Raw genomic sequence first — 25,780 nt, 5'->3', positions numbered from 1 at the left:
TGTGTTTGTGAAAAAGAAAAACAAGCATATTAAACAGGAGACAATGTAGTTCCAATGACTAAACATAAATTTGGATTCGACTTCTTTGAATATAGAGTAAAAAGGTAAAATTATCAGCATTAAAAAGTGAAGGAGGAGCTTCAAATGGCAGAAGAGTAAGACATGGGAGATCAGCTTCCTCCCCACAAACACATCAGAAATACATGTACATGTGGAACAACTACAGAACACCTACCGAACGCTGGCAGAAGACCTCAGACCTCCCAAAAGGCAAGAAACTCCCCATGTACCTGGGTAGGGCAAAAGAAAAAAGAGAAAACAGAGACCAAAGAATAGGGACGGGACCTGCACCAGTGGGAGGGAGCCGTTAAGGAGGAAAGGTTTCCACACACTAGGAAGCCCCTTCGCGGGCAGAGACTGCAGGTGGCGGAGGCGGGAAGCTTCGGAGCCACGGAGGAGAGCGCAGCAACAGGGGTGCGGAGGGCAAAGTGGAGAGATTCCCACACAGAGGATCGGTGCCGACCGGCACTCACCAGCCCGAGAGGCTTGTCTGCTCACCCGCCAAGCAGGCGGGGGCTGGGAACTGAGGCTCGGGCTTCGGTCAGATCCCAGGGATAGGACTGGCAGCGTGAACACAGCCTGAAGGAGCTAGTGCGCCACAGCTAGCCGGGAGGGAGTCCGGGAAAAAGTCTGGAGCTGCCGAAGAGACAAGAGACTTTTTCTTCCCTCTTTGTTTCCTGTGTGCAAGGAGAGGGCATTCAGAGCGCCACTTAAAGGAGCTCCAGAGACGGGCGCGAGCCATGGCTATCAGCGCGGACCCCAGAACAGGAATGAGAGGTTGCCACCACCAAGAAGGCTGTGTGCATGCACAGGTCACTATCCACACCTCCCCTCTCGGGAGCCTGTGCAGCCCGCCACTGCCACGGCCCCGTGATCTAGGGACACCTTCCCCGGGAGAACACACAGAACCTCAGGCTGGTGCAATGTCATGCCGGGCTCTGCTGCCGCAGGCTCGCGCCACACTCCGTGCGCCTCCCTCCCAACAGCCTGAGTGAGCCAGAGCCCCCGTATCAGCTGCTCCTTTAACCCCGTCCTATCTGAGGGAGGAACAGACGCTCTCAGGCAACCTACATGCAGAGGCGGGTCCAAATCCAAAGCTGAACCCCAGGAGGTGTACGAACAAAGAAGAGAAAGGGAAATCTCTGCCAGCAGTATGCTTCTGTGTGTGATTTTGTCTGTATAGCTTTGCTTTTACCATTTGTCCTGGGGTTCTTCCTGTCCGTATTTTTTTTTTTTCTTTTTTTTAGTATGGTTTTTAGCACTTGTTATCATTGGTGGGTTTGTTTTTTGGTTTGGTTGCTCTCTTCTTTCTTTCTTTCGTTTTTTAAATTTATTTTTTTATTACTTTATAAAACATTTTTTAATACTGATTTTTAACTTGAATAACTTTATTTTATTTTGTTTTATCTTCTTCTTTCTTTCTTTCTGTTTTCCCTTCCTTTTATTCTGAGCTGTGTGGATGAAAGGCTCTTGGTGCTCCACGCAGGCATCAGGCCTGTGCCTCTGAGGTGGGAGAGCCAAGTTCAGGACACTGGTCCACCAGAGAACTCCCAGCTCCACGTAATATCAAATGGTGAAAATCTCCCAGAGATCTCCATCTCAACGCCAAGACCCAGCTCCACTCAACGACCAGCAAGCTACAGTGCTGGACACCTTACACCAAACAATTAGCAAGACAGGAACACAACCCCACCCATTAGCAGAAAAGCAGCCAAAAATCATAATAAGGTCACAGACAACCCAAAACACACCACCAGACATGGACCTGCCCATTAGAAAGACAATATCTAGCTTCATCCACAAGAACACAGGCACTAGCCCCTCCACCAGGAAGCCTACACAACCCACTGAACCAACCTTAACCACTGAGGACAGACACCAAAAAAAATGGGAACTACAAACCTCCAGCCTGCGAGAAGGAGACCCGAAACACAGTAAGTTAAGCAAAATGAGAAGACAGAGAAACACACAGCAGATGAAGGAGCATGATAAAAACCCACCAGATCTAACAAATGGAGAGGAAATAGGCAGTCTATCTGAAAAAGAATTCAGAATAATGATAGTAAAGATGATCCAAAATCTTGGAAATAGAATGGAGAAAATACAAGAAACATTTAACAAGGACCTAGAAGAACTAAAGAGGAAACAAGCAATGATGAACAACACAATAAATGAAATTAAAAATACTCTAGAGGGGATCAATAGCAGAATAACTGAGGCAGAAGAACGGGTAAGTGACCTGGAAGATAAAAGAGTGGAAATAACTACTGCAGAGCAGAATACAGAAAAAAGAATGAAAAGAACTTAGGACAGTATCAGAGACCTCTGGGACAACATTAAAAGCACCACACTCGAATCATAGGGGTCCCAGAAGAAGAAGAGAAAAAGAAAGGGACTGAGAAAATATTTGAAGGGACTATAGCTGAAAACTACCCTAATATGGGAAAGGAAATAGTTAATCAAGTCCAGGAAGCACAGAGAATCCCATACAGGATAAATCCAAGGAGAAACACACCAAGACACATATTAATCAAACTATCAAAAACTAAATACAAAGAAAAAATATTAAAAGCAGCAAGGGAAAAACAACATAACACACAAGGGAATTCCCATAAGGTTAGCAGCTGATCTTTCAGCAGAAACTCTGCAAGCCAGAAGGGAGTGGCAGGACGTATTTAAAGTGATGAAGGAGAAAAACCTACAACCAAGATTACTCTACCCAGCAAGGATCTCATTCAGATTTGATGGAGAAATTAAAAGCTTTACAGACAAGCAAAAGCTGAGAGAATTCAGCACCACCAAACCAGCATTACAACAAATGCTAAAGGAACTTGTATGTGCAGGAAACACAAGAGAAAGAAAAGACCTACAATAACAAACCCAAAACAATTAAGAAAATGGGAATAGGAACATACATATCAATAATTACCTTAAATATAAATGAATTAAATGCTCCAACCAAAAGACATAGACTGGCTGAATGGATACAAAAACAAGACCCGTATAGATGCTGTCTATAAGAGACCCACTTCAGACCTAGGGGCACATACAGACTGAAAGTGAGGGGATGGAAAAAGATATTCCATGCAAATGCAAATCAAAAGAAAACTGGAGTAGCAATTCTCATATCAGACAAAATAGACATTAAAATAAAGACTATTACAAGAGACAAAGAAGGACACTATGTAATGATCAAGGGATCAATCCAAGAAGATATAACAATTGTAGATATTTATGCACCCAACATAGGAGCACCTCAATACATAAGGCAAAAACTAACAGCCATAAAAGGGGAGATCGACAGTAACACAATCATAGTAGGGGACTTTAACACCCCATTTCCACCACTGAACAGATCATCCAAAATGAAAGTAAATAAGGAAACACAAGCTTTAAATGATACATTAAACAAGACGGATTTAATTGATATTTATAGGACATTCCATCCAAAAAGAACAGAATACACTTTCTTCTCAAGTGTTCATGTAACATTCTCCAGCATAGATCATATCTTGGGTCACAAATCAAGCCTACGTAAATTTAAGAAAACTGAAATCGTATCAATGAAATCGTATCAAGTATCTTTTCTGACCACAAAGCTATGAGACTAGATATCAATTACAAGAAAAAATCTGTAAAAAATACAAATACATGGAGGCTAAACAATATACTACTAAATAACCAGGAGATAACTGAAGAAATCAAAGAGGAAATTAAAAAATACCTAGAAACAAAAAACAATGAAAACACGATGACCCAAAACCTATGGGATGCAGCAAAAGCAGTTCTAAAGGGAAGTTTATAGCAATACAATCTTACCTAAAGAAACAAGAAACAACTCAAATAAACAACCTATCCTTACACCTAAAGCAATTAGAGAAAGAACAAAAAACCCCCTAATTTAGCAGAAGGAAAGAAATCATAAAGATCAGATGAGAAATAAATGCAAAAGAAATGAAGGAAACGACAGCAAAGATCAATAAAATTAAAAGCAGGTTTTTTGAGCAGATAAACAAAATTGGTAAACCATTAACCAGACTCATTAAGGAAAAAAGGGAGAATACTCAAATCAATAGAATTAGAAATGAAAAAGGAGAAGTAAAAACTGACACTGCAGAAATACAAAGGATCATGAGAGATTACTACAAGCAACTCTATGCCAATGAAAAGGAGAACCTGGAAGAAATGGAAAATTCTTTGAAATGCACAACCTTCCGAGACTGAACCAGGAAGAAATGGAAAATATGAACAGACCAATCACAGGCACTGAAATTGAAACTGTGATTAAAAATCTTCCAACAAACAAAAGCCCAGGACCAGATGGCTTCACAGGTGAATTCTATCAAACATTTAGAGAAGAGCTAACACCTATCCTTCTCCAACTCTTCCAAAATATAGCAGAGGGAGGAACACTCCCAAACTCATTCTATGAGGCCACCATCACCCTCACACCAAAACCAGACAAAGATGTCACAAAGAAAGAAAACTACAGGCCAATATCACTGATGAACATAGATGCAAAAATCCTCAACAAAATACTAGCAAACAGAATCCAACAGCACATTAAAAGGATCATACACCATGATCAAGTGGGGTTTATCCCAGGAATGCAAGGATTCTTCAATATATGCAAATCAATCAATGTGATAAACGATATTAACAAATTGAAGGAGACAAACCATATGATCATCAATCGATGCAGAGAAAGCTTTTGACAAAATTCAACACCCATTTATGACAAAAACCTTGCACAAAGCAGGCATAGAGGGAACTTTCCTCAACAAAATAAAGGCCATATATGACAAACCCACAGCCAACATCATCCTCAATGGTGAAAAACTGATACCATTTCCACTAAGATCAAGAACAAGACTAGGTTGCCCACTCTCACCACTCTTATTCAACATAGTTTGGGAAGTTTTAGCCACAGCAATCGGAGAAGAGAAAGAAATGAAAGGAATCCAAATCAGAAAAGAAGAAGTAAAGCTGTCACTGTTTGCAGATGACATGGCACTAAACATAGAGAATCCTAAAGATGCTACAAGAAAACTACTAGAGCTCATCAATGAATTTGGTAAAGTAGCAGGACACAAAATTAATGCAAAGAAATCTCTTGCATTCCTATATACTAATGATGAAAAATCTGAAAATGAAATGAAGAAAACACTCCCATTTACCTTTGCAACAAAAAGAATAAAATATCTAGGAATAAACCTACCTAAGGAGACAAAAGACCTGTATGCAGAAAATTATAAGACACTGATGAAAGAAATTAAAGATGATACAAATAGATGGAGAGATATAGCATGTTCTTGGATTGGAAGAATCAACATTGTGAAAATGAGTCTACTATCCAAAACAATCTACAGATTGAATGCAATCCCTATCAAACTACCACTGGCATTTTTCACTGGAACAAAAAATTTCACAATTTGTATGGAAACACAAAACACCCCAAGTAGTCAAAGCAATCTTGAGAAAGAAAAATGGAGCTGGAGGAATCAGTCTCCCTGACTTCAGACTATAGTACAAAGCTACAGTACTCAACACAGTATGGTACTGGCACAAAAACAGATATATAGATCAATGGAACAGGATAGAAAGCCCAGAGATAAACCGATGCACTATGGTCACCTTATCTTTGATAAAGGAGGCAGGAATATACAGTAGAGAATAGACAGCCTCTTCAATAAGTGATGGTGGGAAAACTGGACAGCTATATGTAAAAGAATGATATTTGGACCTCCCTAACATCATACATTAAAAAAAATCCTCCAAATGGATTAAAGACCTAAATGTAAGGCCAGACACTATCAAACTTTTAGAGGAAAACATAGGCAGAACACTCTATGACATAAATCACAGCAAGATCCTTTTTGACCCACCTGTAAGAGAAATGGAAATAAAAACAAAAATAACCAAATGGGACCTAATGAAACTTAAAAGCTTTGGCACAGTAAAGGAAACCATAAACAAGAGAAAAGACAACGGTCAGAGCAGAAGAAAATATTTGCAAATGAAGCAACTGACAAAGGATTAATCTCCAAAATTTATAAGCAGCTCATACAGCTCAATAACAAAAAAAAGAAACAACCCAATCCAAAAATGGGCAGAAGAGCTAAATAGACATTTCTCCAAAGAAGATATACAGATTGCCAACAAACACATGGAAGAATGCTCAACATCATTACTCAACAGAGAAATGCAAATCAAAACTACAATGATCTCACACCAGTCAGAATGGCCATCATCAAAAAATCTACAAACAATAAATGCTGGAGAGGATGTGTAAAAAAGGGAACCCTCTTGCACTGTTCGTGGGCATGTAAATTGATATAGCCACTATGGAGAACGGTATGGAAGCTTCTTAAAAAACTAAAAATAGAACTACCTTACGACCCAGCAATCCCACTACTGGGCATATACCCTGAGAAAACCATAATTCAAAAAGAGTCATGTACCAAAGTGTTAATTGCAGCTCTATTTACAATCGCCAGGACATGGTCAGCCATATAAAGAAATGAAATTGAGTTATTTGTAGTGAGGTGGATGGACCTAGAGTCTGTCATACAGAATGAAGTAAGTCAGGAAGAGAAAAACAAATACTGTATGCTAATACATATATATGGAATCAAAAAAAAATGGGGCCAGACAGCAATAAAGACACAGACCTACTAGAGAATGGAGTTGAGGACATGGGTAGGGGTAAGGGTAAGCTGGGACAAAGTGAGAGAGTGGCATGGACATATATATACTACCAAATGTGAAATACATAGCTAGTGGGAAGCAGACGCACAGCACAGGGAGATCAGCTCAGTGCTCTGTGACCACCTAGAGGGGTGGGATAGGGAGGGTGGGAAGGAGGGAGACGCAAGAGGGAAGAGATATGGGGGCATATGTATATGTATAGCTGATTCACTTTGTTATAAAGCAGAAACTAACACAGCATTGTAAAGCAATTATACTCCAATAAAGATGTTAAAAAAAGAGAAACTAAAAGAAAAAAAATGTGAAAAGTAGAGATATTTTAAAAATTATTCAGTTAAAGTATTATACTCAAAAGTAAAATAATTATGCCCAGTAAGATTAAGTATGATAAAATAATAGTAAAGCTACTTTATTTTGCAAAAAATAAGAAAAATGAAAATATTTATAAAGAACTAATTTTACTAACCTGACTAATTTTTCTTTGCTCTTGTATAGCTCTTTGAATTGCCTGAGATACTTTCTCTTGATCTTTTGCATGCTCGGTCTTCCATAACTCCCTTTCTTCTGCATGGGCTTTTTCCAAATTTTTTCTTTCTTCTTCTACAGCTTTTAAAACTGCATCCTTCATCACTTCTTTCTCAAGCTTCAAAACAAATAATGACGAAAACAAAAATATTTGAATGAGTGACCACAATAGTTCCTTGAATAAGACAGACTTGAGTTAACCTAAAAAACTCAAAATTTTGATCTATAGGGTTTATTTCTGACATTGTTTTTTTTTTACTCATATGTAATAACTGCTGTAAAATAAAATTAATTATTTGTTTTTACACAAATAACCAACTTATTTCCATGGCATTTCTAAACTTCAAAGAAACCAAGTCTTGGCCTAAAGTAGCAGTGTTCAAACTATTTTGTCTTAGGATCTCGTTATACTCTTAAAAATTATAGAGGACTTCTAAGAGCTTTTGTTTACATGGGTTATACATATTAAGATTTACCATATTAGATATTCAAACCAAGAGAAAATACTTATTTATTAATTCATTTATAATTAATAACAGTAAGTGCATTATATATTTATACTGTATTTTATGAAAAATAACTACATTTTCCAAAATTAAAAAGTGAGAAGAATGTTTATAAGCCTCTTTACTATCTGACTTAATACAAGAGAGCCTAGATTCTTATACCTGCCTTCTGTTTTAAATCTGTAATGATATTTTTAGTTGAAGTATATAAGAAAAACCCAGCCTCACAAATATATGTAGAAGAAAAGCGAGAATTATTTAGTAGCCAGTTGAGATTACTGTAGATATTCTTTCTGATTCCACACCAAAACTTAACAAGGGGTAGTTCTTAAAGGCAAGTTGCAATAAGAAAAATAAAATCATGTCAATGAACTTTTTGTACTCTGTTACATTACAATCTTTTCTTGCATTTTGAATGAACCCTTTACATATTTTTTAAACATTTTTTATTTGGCAAACATTGATTCAATGACTTATGCATCTCCTCCAGATGTTGACACATTTCACTATATTATAACCAAAAAAGCCACATTTTTGTTAATAACACCATCAATCTCATCAGAAGAGTCTTTATTAAAAAGTAGAAATAAATTTTCTAAAATTCTAATTTTTTTTTAAAGCTCGAAGTTTATCATTGGCAACAAGAACTGTCAGTTTTTGTCCTTAAGGTGCTGGGCTCACTCTGCTTATTTTGGACAAAATGTCTGCCAAATACTAAAGTCTGTATAACCCTACTAATTCAGTAAAATGGCGTTCCATGGAAAAAGAGCCTATTTCAGTTGCAACTCAAACAGCTGCACAAGAATTTTCCTCAAGAAACCATCGTACATAGTAAAGTCCATCGAACTCCCACTCCTGAGAGACTTACCACTTTTTTTCTTGCTTCCAGTTCACAACTAAATTTGACAAAAGTCATTAAAGCTGACAGTCACCATTTTTGGAACTCCTATTTTATTGCACAATTCTCCTCCTAAATTACTCTCTTACTATGTTCACCAATGCCTTCCATGTTGTTTAAACCAAACGATATTTTTTGTTTTAATCCTTACTTTCATGACCTCAAAGCAACATTCTATATAGTTATTTCTGATTTTGTGAAGCCCTCTCTTTTCTTGGTTTTCATGAGAGCCTGCTGCTTATATTTCTCCTATGCATTTTGCTGAGTCTTTTCAATTCTTTGTAACTTCGTCCTTCCTCTGCATTTTAAATTTTGGAGTTCTTTCAGGGCTAAGAACTTGGACCACTTGTTACTCTACTTGTTACTCCTTTGAGGTAATTATACATGACAATAATTTCCATGGCTACTATTACCATCTCTCTGCTGGAAAACAAAAAACAAAAAACAAAAAAAACCATTATACTAACCCATATTAATATCTTCAGGAGATTCCTATCTACTGAGCTGTAAATGTCATGTAGATTTAGCTGCCTACTTGACTTTATAATCTAGATATATCACAGGCAGCTCAAACTCTATATCAAGGAAATAGTATTACTTTCTGTGTTGCTGCTGAATGAATATTCTGGCAGTTCACAAACTGGCCACCTCATCCACACCAAACATGTTGATTCTATCTCCTAACTACTAGAACTTGCCTATTTCATTCCTTTCCAAGCTACTACTACTATTCTATTTCTGTCTTATGCAAACTTCAGATGCACTCTGTTAATTCTTTCCTTGCCTTTGGCCTTTCTTGCTCCAATTTCCCCAAAATTAATGTCAGTTACCATTATGACCCACCTATACTCAGAAATTTCAATGTGTCTCTACTTACCTATGGAATAAAATTCAATCTCACTATTCAGAATGTTAGCCATCCTTCAAGGCTCAGTTCAAAAGAAATTTATTGTCAAAAACTCCTATGGGGGGCTTCCCTGGTGGTCCAGTGGCTAGGGCTCTGTGCTCCCAATGCAGGGGGGCCCGGGTTTGATTCCTGGTAGAGGAACTAGATCCCACATGCCGCAACTAAGACCCAGCGCAACCAAATAAATAAATTTAAAAAAAAATGAAATAAAAAACCTCCTATGAATGCCATGGAAATACTGTCTATATACTCATAATAATTTAATGCATTCCTTCTTACCTTATTAGTACATAAACAATGTTTATTTACCTGATTGTAAATTCTTTAAGAAAGACAAAATCATAGTCATTCTTGAACTTCCACCTCAGCACAGTGATCTGTACCTATGAGACTTTCAACGTTTGTTTACTAAATTTAAATCTAAATCCCAAACTCAACACTCAGTGCCATATTTGTGTTAAAAAATTAATAAACAGAAAGCTCAATTAAATAGTGTCAGGGGACCATAAGGCAGAGCTCTCACCTTATAAGTGCTTCGACAATGGCAGAGTCCAACAGGAAGAAGACAGACTCCTCTACTTCCCTGGCAAGAACTCAGCCAATGAAATGCCCCGGACTCTGTTTACCACAGCCCTCCCAACTTTCTTTTCCCCTTGATAAAGCATTCTCCCTTGTTGTATGGGGACTTGCACGTGGCTCACCATGGTTGCAGACCCCAAACTGCAATTCTCTGCTGTTCCTGAATAAACTCATTATTGCTGGAGAAATATCTGGCAGTCTATTTATTTTAGGTCAACACTTTGGTGGCCCATATGGGGACCAGAGAAGACCTCCGAAGGCTCTGGGGCTATTGAACAGATGTGGTACCCACAACTGAGCCCACTGTTACTCACTGCTTTCTTGCTGACCTTGGAGTTTGAAGGTACGTCTTTCTCCTAGACCCAAGCTCATGCCCTCTTTGTGTTTGAAGCTCTCCAGGTTTTATTCAGAATCTATTTTAAGGTTTCATCTTTCTGGCTAAGGCCTTGTTCTGCATGCATTTGGAACTTTGGTCTGATTTTGAGATAAGACTGTTTCAACCGAGGCTGGCTGGAAATGCCTTCAGCCCATTCCTTTGGGAATAGGGACTTCTTCACTGAAAAGTGTATTGGTTTTTCAGCCTTTGGCCTCTTCCTTTGGAAGGGGCTATTCTCTGGAAATTGCCTGTAAAAGCCTTTGGCCTGGCTCCTTTAGCACCAAGCTGTCTCCTTAGAACTGGCTGGTATTAGTTTGCAAGCTTTTTGAGCTGTAAGTTATTTAAGCTGTTTGAAAATTGTTCTTTTATTCTAGAGAAAAACCTCTGAGAAATGGGATCCCAGTTAACTAAGTATTTTGAGGGTGCTACCCCTACAGGGACTCCAGCCAAACTGGTATTTAAAAACCATAGTTCCTACCCCTTCATGCTCCTTCTGACTAAAAGGACCGACCTGACCAAAGGCAAGTTAAAATATCAGTGGCCGGGCTTCCCTGGTGGCGCAGTGGTTGAGAGTCCGCCTGCCGATGCAGGGGACGCGGGTTCGTGCCCGGTCCGGGAAGATTCCACATGCCGCGGAGCGGCTGGGCCCGTGAGCCATGGCCGCTGAGCCTGCGTGTCCGGAGCCTGTGCTCCGCAACGGGAGAGGCCACAGCAGTGAGAGGCCCGCATACCGAAAAAAAAAAAAAAAAAAATCAGTGGCCATTATGGGAAACTTTTGGAATCCCCAAACTTAATTTCCTTAAAACTGAATTAGATCACAATAGCTCAAAAATTTCCAGAACTAAGTGGTATGCCTATTTCGATTGGTATCTTAAGGCTTCCCAATATTATCAGAAGCTTAAAACTCTCTCTCTGCAAAACAAGATTTCAAGATTAACTGAGGCAAACCAGCAATTAAAGAAAGATGAAATGGCTCCCAAAGCCTCAGGTTCTTCTTCCTTGGCTTCCTCTGGTACCATCTCGTCTCTCATCCTTGCATCCTCATGGCCAGACTGTGCCTCTGGCGCCATCTTCCTCCCACCCTTCTATGCCGCTGATGCCTCCTCTATACCCCATACTAATTATCCTGTCAAACTTCTCCTTTTCTCTAAAACTCTTCCCACCCCCTTTCCCTCTGAACTTTTCAGAATTTTTCCCTATAAAACTAAGCCTTCTGAGGATCCAGAAGTTCAACTCTGAATTTCCTATATTCTCTGGATTAAAGCTGAACTGCAAGCCATAGTCAAGTATTTTCCCAAAATAAACCAAAGATCCTCACAGACTTGCTGAGGAATTTAATATAGTCATTTAAACTTATCAACGTTGTTTCTCTGACTCATATCAGCTGGTTCATATACTTGTTGGTTAAGGCCAGGCCCAGCATAGGATGAAAACTGCTAATTGGGAAAATCCTGAAAGGTCTAACTTATATGGTTAGGTTCAGGCAATCGCTAGGTGGCTTCATCGAGCAATTCCTAGGGCTTTACCAAAGCCTGTTGATTGGAACAGAATCCAGCCTTGCACACAAACATTGGATGAACCTGTTCACGACTACTACATGACTTCAGACTGCTTCTAAAGAAAATTCTGGTCTTCCCTCAGATGTTGATTCCACCCAGGCAGCTTTTAACTCTGTGTTATTAATGGGCTGGACTGGGACATTTTCCCTTCTAGTAAAAAGGACTAGGATGAAATGGAAAACTATCTCTAGTTCAGACTTAATTAATCTAGCAAACCAGCTCTCTCACACTCTACATGAGTCACCTAAAAGGAAGAACACCATATTTCTTAATCTTCAAATCCAGCAAATGAAGATTCCTGAATGAAATCAAAACTTTCCCAGTTTCTGCTATTATTGCAAAAAGCCAGGACACTGGGAAAGATTATTACAAATTTAAGTGTTTGAGTGCTTTCAGTCCTCTAACCAGCCTTTCCAATGTCCTTTCAATTCTCAATAACGGGGCTTTGAGGAATTATAGGGGCTCTTCCCAGTTCTCCCTCTTAATCGGTGTGGAGAAATATTTCTCCTGATTGAGGATGAACCTCTTCCTGTTCTGACACCAAAGGCACAATCTCGGTGTTCAACCCCACTACTATAAAGCAGCCCATGCCGTGGTTCAAACAGTGGGGATCGCTAATGAACTTCACGTTTTAGTCATGGTCTGTAGATTTTATAGTGGACTGAAAGAAGCCTTCCCTTGCAGACCAGTTACTCCCTCTTCTGGGGCTAAAGTACTTTTGGAAAAGATTGTCCCTACCTGAGGAGCTCCTCTCAAACATCATAGTGATTTAGAGATCCATTTTACTGGCTAGGTGCTTCAACAAGTTTGCGCTGTTTGGCCAGTTTTACAACGTTTTCACTATGCTTACCACCTTACCACCTTCAATCCTCTGGTTTAGTTAAATGCACTAACAGCATTATTAAGATTCAGTTAGAAAAATTTGTAGAGGCCCTCCAAATACCTTGGCCAAAAGCATTGCTGTTGGCCCTCTAAATCCCAGATCCACTCCTTTTGGAACTCGTAAACTCTCACCCTTTGAGATAGTCACAGGACACCCAATGCACTTGGCTCCTGCCTCTTTTGACCCACAGCTGATAAAAGGAGAGATATTCCAATATTGCAAAGGCCTAGTTGTTTCCATTAAAAATAACCATGCCCTGGTAGAGCAATCTTTTCACAGTGCGCCCTTGGGAGATGATGACCTTAAGCATCACATCTTGCAACCTAGAGATTTTGTCTACTGGAAAAGACACTTCCAAAAGAATGCTCTTCAACCTCACTGGAGAGGCCCCTATCAGGCACTCATAAGCAACCCTTGTGCCACCAAACAACAAGGAATAGACTCTTGGATTCACATGACACACCTAAAGAAAGCACCTAACCCTGACTGGACCTGTACATCATCTGGTGACCTGAAAGTAAAGATTTCCCAGAAATGAAGCAGATGACATCTGATGAGACAGCTTTCCCAAGATACCCAGGCCAGGCCTCTTAGAAGTTTGTCACCAAACCTTTGATGATGACATAACACTTCAGATGATCTCCAATGTCTATAATCTTGATAAGATATGGACTTCAGAAAACTGCCTAAGAGGTCTCCCTCCTACCCCTCCTCGTTACTTGAATGTGACTGCAATAGTTTTCCAATCTGCACTTTCGCTCTGACGTGAGACACCACACCCAGAAATTGAGGGACAAAAAGAGCTAAAATTAGAAACCTTGATTCTTGATCAGTGGTGCTTTCAGAAAAAGGTCTTGATCAAAGGGGAAAATGTAAAAAATTCATAAACAGAAATCTCAATTAAATAGTGTCAGGAGATCTATTTAAGGGGGAACTCTCATGCCCTGCAACTACAGTAGAGACCAACAGGAAGAAGAAAGACTCCTCTTCTTTCCTGGCAGCGACTCAGCCAATGAAAAGCCATGGACTCTGTATTTCCTGTAGCCCTCACAACTTCCTTTCCTCTCTATAAAAGTGTTCTCCTTGGGGCTTCCCTGGTGGCGCAGTGGTTAAGAGTCCGCCTGCCGATGCAGCGGACATGGGTTTGTGCCCTGGTCCGGGAAGATCCCACATGCCGTGGAGCGGCTAGGCCCGTGAGCCATGGCCGCTGAGCCTGCGTGTCCGGAGCCTGTGCTCCGCAACGGGAGAGGCCACAACAGTGAGAGGCCCACGTACCGCAAAAAAAAAAAAAAAAAGTGTTCTCCTTGTCATGTGGGAACTTGTACATGGCTCGCCATGGTTGCAGACCCCAAATTGCAATTCTCTCCTAATCCTGAATAAACCCATTTTTGCTGGACAAATATCTGACAGTATATTTCAGGTCAACATATGTATATATTTGTATACATATATTTAACATCTATGAATATACTACCCAGATGATCTATTTCAAAGTTGACTTTAAAAACCACATACCTTGATACATGTATACATATATACATACACACACACACACACACACACACACACTCTCATTACTTGTATGATATCTATCAAATACCAAGTGGATATTAGTGTTCCTATGTAGATATATTATTTGAAACAAGTGATTAATAATCTAAATGTAAAGCATTTCAATATCATCATTATCTTGTGTAATGTAAATTTAACAAGAATATGAACAGTAGAAGAAGAAAAAAAAATTTTGATTTTTCTGGAATGAAATATTTTTAAAAGATTGACTAGGTGGCGCAGTGGTTGAGAGGGGACACGGGTTCATGCTCCGGTCCGGGAAGACCCCACATGCCGTGGAGTGGCTAGGCCCGTGAGCCATGGCCGCTGAGCCTGCGCATCCGGAGCCTGTGCTCCGCAACGGGAGAGGCCACAACAGTGAGAGGCCTGCGTACCGCAAAAAAAAAAAAAAAAAAATGTAGATTGACTAACCATTAATAAACTCAGTTTGTTAATTCCACTTATTTACAAAGAAACTGATTGTTATTGATGGGTCTCTACCAGGCAAATAATTAGACATAAAGATGACAAAAACAATTCTTATATGAGACCAACAACATTCATTTTAGGCTTTGAGGTGGGGGTAAACATAACAAAAGTAGAACTATAATTGAAATTAAGCTACAGAATAAACTTTTCAGAGAGAAATACCTTTGCAGCAGATACTAATGCTTCTTTATTTCTTTGCCTTTCTTCCTCCAAACATTTTTCCAATATTTCCTGTAAATGATAAGACAGCTAGACATTAAAGTATTATTTGAGGTAACAGAACATTCTTTCCACAGTCCAAGCAAACTTAAAGTATTACCTTCTGTTCTTGAGATTGCTGAGTCAAAGCTTCCTTTATTTTTTCTTTTAACAGTTCCTTCTCTGTGGCAAGCATTTCAAGGAGCCTCTGATGCTACAAGGAAAGATAACTGCATTATGATTATGGCTCTGAGACTGATAATCTATCAACACGGAGAACAGCTGGTAGAATTCATTTGAAGTAGTTACTAGAGGAAAGAAGAAAGTTTGCTAAAATGAAGGCTTAGGAGCCAAAAAACCTGAATTCACCTTTCTTCCATCAGTCAAGATATACTTTTTTCACCCCCAAACTCAATAAAATACATGACATGAGATCTAATTTAAAAACATTCCAAATATGAAGTGAATCAGAAAGTGATAAAATGTCCTTTCCTAAAATTAAATTTGGAAAATTTACTCATTAAAATTATTATTAGCTTGCAGTAAGAGAGCAATCAGATTATAACTGATGTTTGTCTGATGAATAATTATCTTAACAGATTATTTGTGTTTCTAGTAAAGCACTGTTACAGAAATTGATAGATGACTGTTCTCATCTCAAGATTTTACCATAGATTCAAAAAAATAAATCTATGAAAACGGTCAAAGGAATATTATGTGATAGCTAATGTTAAAGAATATAAAGTTCATGTATTTATTTTTATTCCAATGTGCTAATGAAAAAGCACACAGAGCCATCAGCTAATTATCATAGACTAGACAACTGGAGTTTGAACGAAGTTTTCTTAAGAAAGTTCAACATTTGTAGCCTCAATATCTTCAACACAGATAAGCCAGATACTTGTTCTGAACAGTGCTCTTAGGGAAAACAAAACATATATACATATACATATACATATATACATATACATATATATTCCTACTCACATAGATTTCTCATTCAGTTACTAAAGGCAAGTAAGATATTTTCTCAGATTTAGAATGCCATTTACATAGAAGCCTCCTTTAAATATAAACCAACTCTGACACCCAATATTTTAAAACAGATCTATATCATTCCAAGTTGTTCTGATTTAAAACATTTCTTAGGCAGGCAGTCTACATTGAGAGTAAGTGACCAAATAGAAAGTTAAGATAATCTATTATTCCTGTTTTTAATTTTAATGTTATTTTTTATCTTTATGTTTCAAGAAAACAAGAAAAATTACAAAAATGTGGTTTTTCTTTAAAAACAAATCCAAACTGTGATATAAATCATGACATGGTGATGGGAAATTATTGGTACCATATGAATTTGTGAAAAGCATTTGACTAATAAATCAGTAGGCTTAGCATATGATATGTAATAATAACTGAGACTTTAATGTTCTATTCTTTGAAAGTCTAGATGCGCACAGAATTTCACAGTCAGAAACAATACCTAATCCTATTTATAAAACACGCATGATAAAATGTGTTTTACCAGGCAAATAATTAGACTTCAAAATGATAAATATAATACAATTCTCATATGAGACTGAAAATATTCAATTTAGGCTTTGCGATGGGAGTAAACATAACAAAAACAGAACAAGTAAAAATTATTGGAATTAAACTGCAAAATAAACTTCTCAGAGTCATCAATAATTCTGAAAATGATTTCTCCTTAAAATGAATTGTTATATTAATAAGTCAGACTAATCAATAAATAATTAACTATAAGTAGGCCATGCTTTTCCAGGGGTCCAACAAGAACTAGTCAAAGAGGATAACATTAGCTAAAAATGACAATGCAATGACAATGACAATGCAATAAAAATTCATTCCTGAGCTTCATTTCTTAATTCTGACAGTATACTATAATAGAAGACTATTTTTGAGCTTGTCTGAGCCAAAATAAACCTCACATTATCATTTGAAAGAAGCATCCTACATAAAATATACCCTAAGTAAAAGCATAGATCTACCTGAGAAAATACAAGGTGACTGACTTTACTTTAGATAGATAGATAGCTAAAAATAGCTAACTTTTTTGACCACTTTAAAGTTTCAGACACTGTTACAAGTGCTTTACATGTGGTTGTACCATATTAAACACAACAGATTGCTAAATCAGATGACATTCTTCCTCATTTTCAGATGAGTGATCTGAGACCCAGAGAGGCTAAGTAATTTACCAGCTCTCAAATGAAGAGCTTCAGCAATAATTATATCTGCACACTCATGTTCAGCAGTAGTAATCACTTAATAGATAAAAGCAGTGCCACTATTACCTAGTTACTAAAGCTACATAAGTAGTATGTCTGGTAAGACCTCACTTCCATTTGGCTTTAAAAGAATTTGAATATCTATGCTTTTGATTTTGTTCTTTTCAGAATAATATTAAAATAAGATAATTTCTTGAATAAATATCAGTTGATATTAGGAAAGATGACTCAGAGAGATGCTGAATGGTGTGGCAAAAGTTTATGCCTTAAACAGTTAATTTGTAAAGTGAATGATCCACAAGTGGCTAATCGAGAACGATATAGGGGCTTCCCTGGTGGCGCAGTGGTTGAGAGTCCGCCTGCCGATGCAGGGGACACAGGTTCGTGCCCCGGTCCGGGAGGATCCCACATGCCGCCGAGTGGCTAGGCCCGTGAGCCATGGCCGCTGAGCCTGCGCTCCACAACGGGAGAGGCCACAACAGTGAGAGGACCGCGTACCGCAAAAAAAAAAAAAAAGAACCATATAAAGTTCAATAAAATATACTGTTTTTGTAAGAATCACATACATTCATCGTGAAAAATGTAAAGAAGTGAAAATCATCCAGGGTTCCATTACCCAAAGAAAATCACTGATAGCACTTAGACAAACAACCTTCTGGAGAGCTCTCTGTGTATTTAAATACATAGATATACATAAACATTTTAAATAATATGTGTATAATACTGTTCTGTAATCTTTTGCACTCAAGAAAGGTACTGACATATTTCTATATAAATACAACTATGCTATTTTTTGTTTTATTAAATTAACTTTACATTTTATCATTGTGCTATCTACACACATTCATGTTGTTTGCAATATTTCAATTTAAAAAAAATCTTGATTTTTATGCATGCATGTTGTGAACCTGTGAATTACAGTCTTACAAAAAATTCCTAGAAGCAGTATGAGCAGGTTGAAAATTGAGCATGTTTTATATTTTGATGCATACCTTCAAACTGTACTCCAGAGAGAAAATACCAAATTACAAACAATAACAGGACAAGGGATGAGGGGGATGATCCTAGAGAACAGAATCAAGGACTATAACAGCAGCTAACTAAGGAAACTGTTCCACTGGAACAATATCCTATAAATGTTGATTTTCTATTGGTCTTTTCTTTCTTAAAATTGTTTAAATTATAAATTAAATCATAAATCTTCATGGTAGAAATTCAACTATATATTTTAATATCTTATTTTTAAATTAAATTGTCTTAAAGGAAAGTTTACCCTCATATACTAATTTGTAAATTATTACATATCATTTCCCTACCAACTTGTCCATCTCTCTATGTAAATTTATAAATTTGCTAATGCATTTTTTCCCAGCCATCATACAAGAAATATTTGCTTGGTGTGTACCAACACCTGACAGTGTACTAGTTTCCAGGGATGCTGCTCTCACGGACATTAATGTCTAATAGACAATCCATGAAACATAAATACATTTTCTTATATTTGACTTGTAGAACTATTTTATAAAACAAATTTTCTTCAACAAATACCATAACAACTAATTTTGTCCCAAAACACACGTAACTTTTTAAAAGTAGGAAGTACCAAATATGATTTGGAAATAAATAAATAAGTAGAAATAAACTTTTAAAAATATACAAATTTTAAATAAAAAGTTCTAATAGAAAAAAAATACAGTTATCCCTCAGTATCCATGGGGCACTGGAGGTCCAACTAATTATAAGTGCTTTTACAGGAACAGATGGCAATAAAAGAGAAGGTGGCCATAATAATTAAGACCTCAATTATTACAGTACAATATTCTTGCCTTTCATTTACTAATATTAACTATTTGTGGATAAAATATGTCTACAGTGAGAAACAGATAGTTTATGACATATAAACACCTCAGCACAGTGCCTGTTAAATAGTGAAATTTAAATGTTAAGTGCTATTATTACACTACTACTTGTACTTCCTTTATATATTTTGATAAAAAATATATATAACAAAAATTTCCATTTTCACCAATTTGAAATGGACAAGTGGCATTAATTATACTCACAATGCCATACAACCATCATCACTATTTCAAAATTTTTTCATAATCCTCATCAGAAATTCTGCGCCCATTAAGCAATAACCCATTCTTCCTCATCCCAGCCCCCGGCAACCTCTAACCTACTTTTCATCTCTATGAATTTGCCTATTCTAGATACTTCATATACATGGAATCAAACAGTAATTGTCCCTTGTATCTGGCTTATTTCACTCAGTATAATGTTTTCGAGGTTCATCAGTGTTGTAGTATGTATCTGAACATCATTCCTTTTTATGGCTGAGTAATATTCTACTGTACATACATACCACTTTTATTTATCTATTCACCTGTTGAGGGACACTGGAGTTGTTTCCACTTTTCAGCAATTATGAATAATGCTGCTAAACATTCACGTACAAATATCAATAAATAATATTCGCAATACAGCAACGTACAAAGGTTCCAATCTTTCCATATTCTTTACAATATTTTACTTTCTGCTTTTTAAATTATTATTACTATAGTCATCTTGGCAATCTCATGTGGTTTTTATTTGCATTTCACTATTGACTAAGCATGTTGAACATCTTTACAAATGTTTCTACTAACTACTCCTTTTCAACTATTACTAGTATTGTCTGTACAAGAAGGAAAATGATTGGAGCTCTTTTTGCAGTTTTTATAGGGGACAGTAGTAGAAGGTGTGCTGGATTTGAGGTTTGTTCATTGACATATTCTTCCAGAAGTAGCAATGTCTTTCCTCTCTGGGCCAGATATTATTTTAGCTATTTAATCACAATAAGCTAGAAATTATAAAGTATCAACCTTTGGCCAAAAAGGTTTCAGACTCCCTTTATTATATCTAAAATAAAGTATAAAGTGTATCTGGAGATTGCCTGTATTACTTCTGCCGTCTGCCTCAACAGAGAATTGCTTAATTGTCTCAATTAACATTCAGCACCCTGGAAATGGCACACATGGATTTTGATGATATAAGAGATAGTCAGTACATTCTTTTGTACCTTACTAGCTGACCATTCCAAGGTGAGGATGTTCTGAACACCTTTTTTTACATACCTCAGAGCCGAAATTGAACCAATGAAAACATTTATCATATGACTCTTTTCAAATATTTATAATTTCGAAACAGAGATACTTTCTACAGAATTTGCAAGACATAGCCTTACAACATTTTGAGAGGCACTATGAAAATTAATTGAAATCTAAACCAGTAAATCTCATTCAAGAACAATGAAGAGTTTATTATATTTTGTTTATCTAAAATATTCTATTGATTGCTTCTTAAAATTATATTGAAATTTTAGTAATTTTTAAAGCAAATTGAAGAAATAAATGCAAACCACAGAGTCCCATTAATCTTACAGAGTAGCTGCTTAATATAAGGTATCAAGGACAGTCCTTTGAAATTTAGCTTAAAACAAGGCACTCAGAAATGGGTTATGCTTTTCCCCTCTTTTGGAAGAACTTTTTCCAAGAGAAAAATGTTTGATATATACTCAAATATAAATATAGAGGTTCTGTGGTTTTTGCTTGATTCCTGTAAAAAAAAAAAAAAGAAATATAAAAAAATCTCTTCTTTCCTGTAATGTTAGTCATAGGAGACACTGTAAACAGATTTAATCACAATCATACGTAGTTTTTTGTATATCAAATTTTACACTAAGCAATCAGAGAAGCTCATGTTCAGGTATACTGTTATCCATTTATCACAGGTCCACAAACTTCACATTACTTTATATGTATGTGGTGTGTGTGTAGTATATATTCTATAAAGCAAACTCAACAAGTATCTTCTTTCACTTTCTAGAAAGCACAAACACTGAAAAAGATCAAGTGATCTGGTAGGATGGTCTTAAAGCACATCTTCCTATAAGCCTCCATTTAACACGATTTGAAAGACACTTAATAAATTTAATAAACATCTTAATATAAAGTGAGTCACACACAGCTGTTTCATCTCTTCATGGGCCAACACATTAAATATTGTTTGGAAAGAAAACCTAAATAAGATGACCTATGGGATTAAATCTACGCAGTTACCACAAACTCAATAATATTAATAAACTTCTTAAAGTGAATAAAATAAGACTAAAGATAAGCTATACTAGATTTATTTCACCCAAATAGATATAATTTCTAATAAGCATGAAAAAAATGTAAGCAAATAGGTTATTCCTCCTACTTAAACAGGTCTTTAACCTGAGGGAGTGATATAAAGGGATGAAGCAAAAACTGGGGAAGAAGGCAAGGATGATGTCTCTCACCTCAGCTTTTCATCGTTGTACTGGAAGTCTTAGCTAATGAAATAGTGTAAAAATAGGAAATAAAAAGGAAGAAGAAATTAAGCTGTCTTTGTTCACAGATGACATGATCATCTTTGTAGAAAATCTTGAGGAACTGACAAAAAAAATTCCTGAAACTAATATGCAATTATAATAAGGTTGCAGTATACAAGATTAATATACGAACGTCAATCCCTTTCCTACATAGCAAACAGTATGAAACTAAAATCACAATACACTTTACATTACCATCCCCCAAATGAAAAATTTAGGTATATATCCAACAAAATATGTACAAGGTTTACATGAGAAAAACTACAAAATTCTGATGAAAGATATCAAAGAACAAGTAAATAAATCAAAATATATTTCATGTTCATGAAAGGGAGACTGGTTGTCAAGATGTCAGTTCTTCCCAACCTGATCTATAAACACAACATAATCTCAATCAAAATCCCAGCAAGGTATTTTGTGGATACTGACAAACTGATTCTAAAGATATGGGAAGACAAAAAAACAAAACATAAAAACAAAACAGAATGGCCAACACAATACTGAAGAAGAACAAAGTTGGAGGACTGACACTCTCTGACTTCAAGACGTACTGTAAAGCTACAGCAATCAAAACGGTGTGGTATTGGCAAAAGAATAGACAAAGAACAGAGTTCAGAAATAGACCCCTATAAATACAGTCAACTGATCTTTGACAAAGGAGCAAAGGCAATACAATGTTATAAAGATAGTCTTTTTAACAAGTGTTGCTAGAATGATTGGACATCCACACGCAAAAATATGAATCTAGACAGCGACCTTACCCACTTCACAAAAAGTAACTCAAAATGGATCATAGGCCTAAATTTAAAATGCAAAACTTGTAAAATTCCTAGAAGATGACCTAGGAGAAAACCTAGATGAACTTAAAGGCAATGACTTTTCTGATACAACATCACAAGCACATTCCATGAAAGAAATAATGTATAAGTTGACTTTCCACTCAAGAATTCTACTAAAAATACACGTATATACTGACTACAAAGGAACATGAGAGGATTTTTTGGGAGTGATGGAAATGTTTAATTTTAATCTTCTTTTAGGTGGTAGTTGTGAAATTGTACAGGTCTGTCAAAATACAAAGAATGGTACACCTAAGAGGGTAGATTCTATTTATGTGAATTACACTTCAATAAACTTGAAGAAAAATATACACATACACTTTAAATTAATTTTTAACACATACTATTCTTGTCCCTTAAAATGGACTTACTTTCTCTTCCAGTCAAAAGCCAATCTTTTCCCATTAAAATGTTACCTCTTTTGAATTCTTTCTTGAAAACTCAGAATGAATTGCCTGCTCTCTTATCTATAATCCCAGAGTATTTTGTTTCTATCACTAGTGTATTGTTTATTATATATTATTATAATTTATTTTATAGCTGTCTCCCATAATAAGGCTCTTAGTTTCTTGAAGGCAGAGAATGTTCTTATACTTTTAAAAAACCTTTCTATTAGACTGCCTAATATATTGAAAACTTTCAATTTAAGTTGACAACACCATTATAGGCACTCGTATTCAAGTGAAGTTCTAACAGTTATTAAAATGCCTGCCTAAAGATAACTTAATGAAAAAAAAAGTATTGGATTAATGTATGACTCTGATAGCAACAAGCAACTGTCTCTTTCTGTACTATGATGAAAGAAAAAAAAGTAGTGGTCGCCTTAAAATTGTACACAAATATTATTGGGAAACTAATTAAATAACTCTAAGTGCAACCTGACCAATGCTTTAACAAGGTTACAGTTTGAACCACACCAGTCATCTGGTTTGCAAGATTTCCTGCTGGACATCAACACCAACCACTCGTTAGACCCAAAACCACCTTGGGAAATAGCTGTGGCTAAGATTTACACAGACCAGTAATGGACTAAATTACTGGTTCAGTTGAAAAACAGGTCAGCAGCATATATAACATGACAGAAATTGGAAAGTCAATAAAAAGAATTATATATCAGACTCCCAGCCCCACTCCTCAAAATTTAGCTGAAAGTTTTAAGACTCTGAAGTTGGAAGACTTAAAAAAGGTCTGGCAATTTTCTCACACAAACCTTATAATTATCATGAAATGCAGATTTGGTGAATAACACCTTGGGAAAGATTATCACATCTTTAATATCTTTTTGATGGGAAATGAAGTAATCACGTCAAACACCTTTGGCATATTTTCTTAAAAAATTACACATCCATCTAGAGAAAGAATATAGAAAATAAAAAAACAATGACTCTTTCTCTTCCATATGCAAGAAAAACATATTCCCTAGACAATGAGGGGGATTTTTTTAGCAGAATATTTTATTTTCTCCAGTCTTATAAAACACATATTTTAAAATACAACATACTCCATTATTTCCCCCCAAATAAACTATATATATATATATATATATATATATATATATATATGAAGCATATGAGGACATACAGTAAACACTGTGAATGATCATGAATGAGTATATTATATAATGAAAAATGCAATTTTAAGTTCTAACATCAGTTACAGATAGAATGCTTGACAAAAAATAATAGAATATTCAGAAGGGTTCAACCCTGGTCCTGATCAGCTTATGGTAGGGACAAACAGTTTTCAAATTCTGTCCAACAGAGTACTAGACATCTCCATCTCCACTTCAACTAGAGTCACTATGCCTTTATTGGTCTTGTTTGTAAGAAAAGTCTTCAATAGAAGATTTAATCTAAGAAAAGATTTGATGGCTAAAACAAACTTGCTAAAGTAGATAATGAAAACGTATATTCACACTTTTGGTTTCAGCTTTGACATGTAAAGAGCTTGGAAGATCACCCTGATTCTTAAAACAAGAAAAAAAGCTGAAACAAACTAAAGATCAATAACATGCCTTAGGTCTATCAGAGAACTGGGACAGAGCAAATCCCACCCCACCCCCCAAATTTACAACTAGGAAATCCAGTGAGTCACAGCCAAGATCATCTTACCTAGAGCAGAAGCTACTGGAGATATAAACTGGTAGGTGCTTGAACGGTAAATTTGAGGAACTGCTGGAGGCTGAGTGAGGATGTGTGACAGTGAGAACTCTTGAAAGCTGATGGCTTAGGGATTCCACACACTTCTATGGATTCTCCCCCCAGAAATCCCATCAGAATTTCAGTATGAAGAGCCCAGAAATTTCCCCTCATGGTTCTGTTGAGGGGAGTAGAAAAAGTGTGAATTATTATAACCACTGTGAATTATGCCTAGAGCATTCTCCATAACAAAAGCCTATTCTTTAGGTGAAAAGACTTTATCAAAACCTTATAAACCTTCCACCTGGGCAAAAGGCTTTACCAAGATTCCAGCTCCCTCTAGCCTTCCTAGAGGCGGGGGAAAAGCCAGCAAACACTTGTGAAGGTCATGGGCCCACTAAAAGATGAAGATTTAATCATAAGATTACAGAATACTTCCCCTCCCCAATGCCTTATATCACCAAACCAATAAGGTTCTAGTATATTATAGTCCATAATAGTTGACAGAGCTGTAAGACACAGACTCTTCTAAGGAGTTCTTAGGGAAGCCAAAGACAAGAGGGGAGACAAAAACAAAAACCTTTAAGGAATCTGAACCCTCTGGTAACTTACAGCAACAGAAAATATAAAACACAGCTACTCACTTCTAAACAAATTAACAAAACCTCTCATTAAGAGTCTATTTACCTCTATTCCGATTACATGTTACAACATGTTCATCTTTTTTTTAATTGAGGTATAACTGACATATAACACTATATTAATTTCAGGTATTCAGTGTATTGATTTGATACTTGTATATACTGAGAAATGATCACTACAATAAATCTAACATTGGTCACCATATATAGATACAAAATTATCTTTTAACAAAAAAATTATAAGCATACTAAAAGGCTAAAAAGTCTGAGGGAACAAAAAA

The 25,780-nt window shown here is 36.5% G+C and overlaps 1 protein-coding gene across 8 annotated transcripts in view; it reads right to left on the bottom strand.

Annotated features, from left to right (window-relative positions):
- Nucleotides 1-25,780, bottom strand: part of CCDC91 (coiled-coil domain containing 91) — a 405,594-nt gene that overhangs the window by 119,735 nt on the left and 260,079 nt on the right. For all 8 annotated transcript variants that reach the window (XR_003791182.1, XM_029206060.1, XM_029206066.1 and 5 more), the window contains 3 exons: nt 15,361-15,453; nt 15,204-15,272; nt 7,235-7,411 (listed from right to left, as the gene is read on the bottom strand). Coding sequence is in view for 7 of the 8 variants with exons in the window: in XM_029206060.1 (XP_029061893.1) it covers nt 7,235-7,411; nt 15,204-15,272; nt 15,361-15,453 (339 nt within the window). In the remaining variant the exon portion in view is untranslated. The remainder of the gene's footprint in view (nt 1-7,234; nt 7,412-15,203; nt 15,273-15,360; nt 15,454-25,780) is intronic.

Source organism: Monodon monoceros, unplaced genomic scaffold (assembly GCF_005190385.1).
Source record: "Monodon monoceros isolate NGI ecotype Baffin Bay Population unplaced genomic scaffold, NGI_Narwhal_1 Super_Scaffold_6, whole genome shotgun sequence".
Taxonomy (NCBI): Eukaryota; Metazoa; Chordata; class Mammalia; order Artiodactyla; family Monodontidae; genus Monodon; species Monodon monoceros.
The sequence above is the reverse complement of the archived record's forward strand: the minus strand, read 5'-3'. Positions and strand labels throughout refer to the sequence as shown.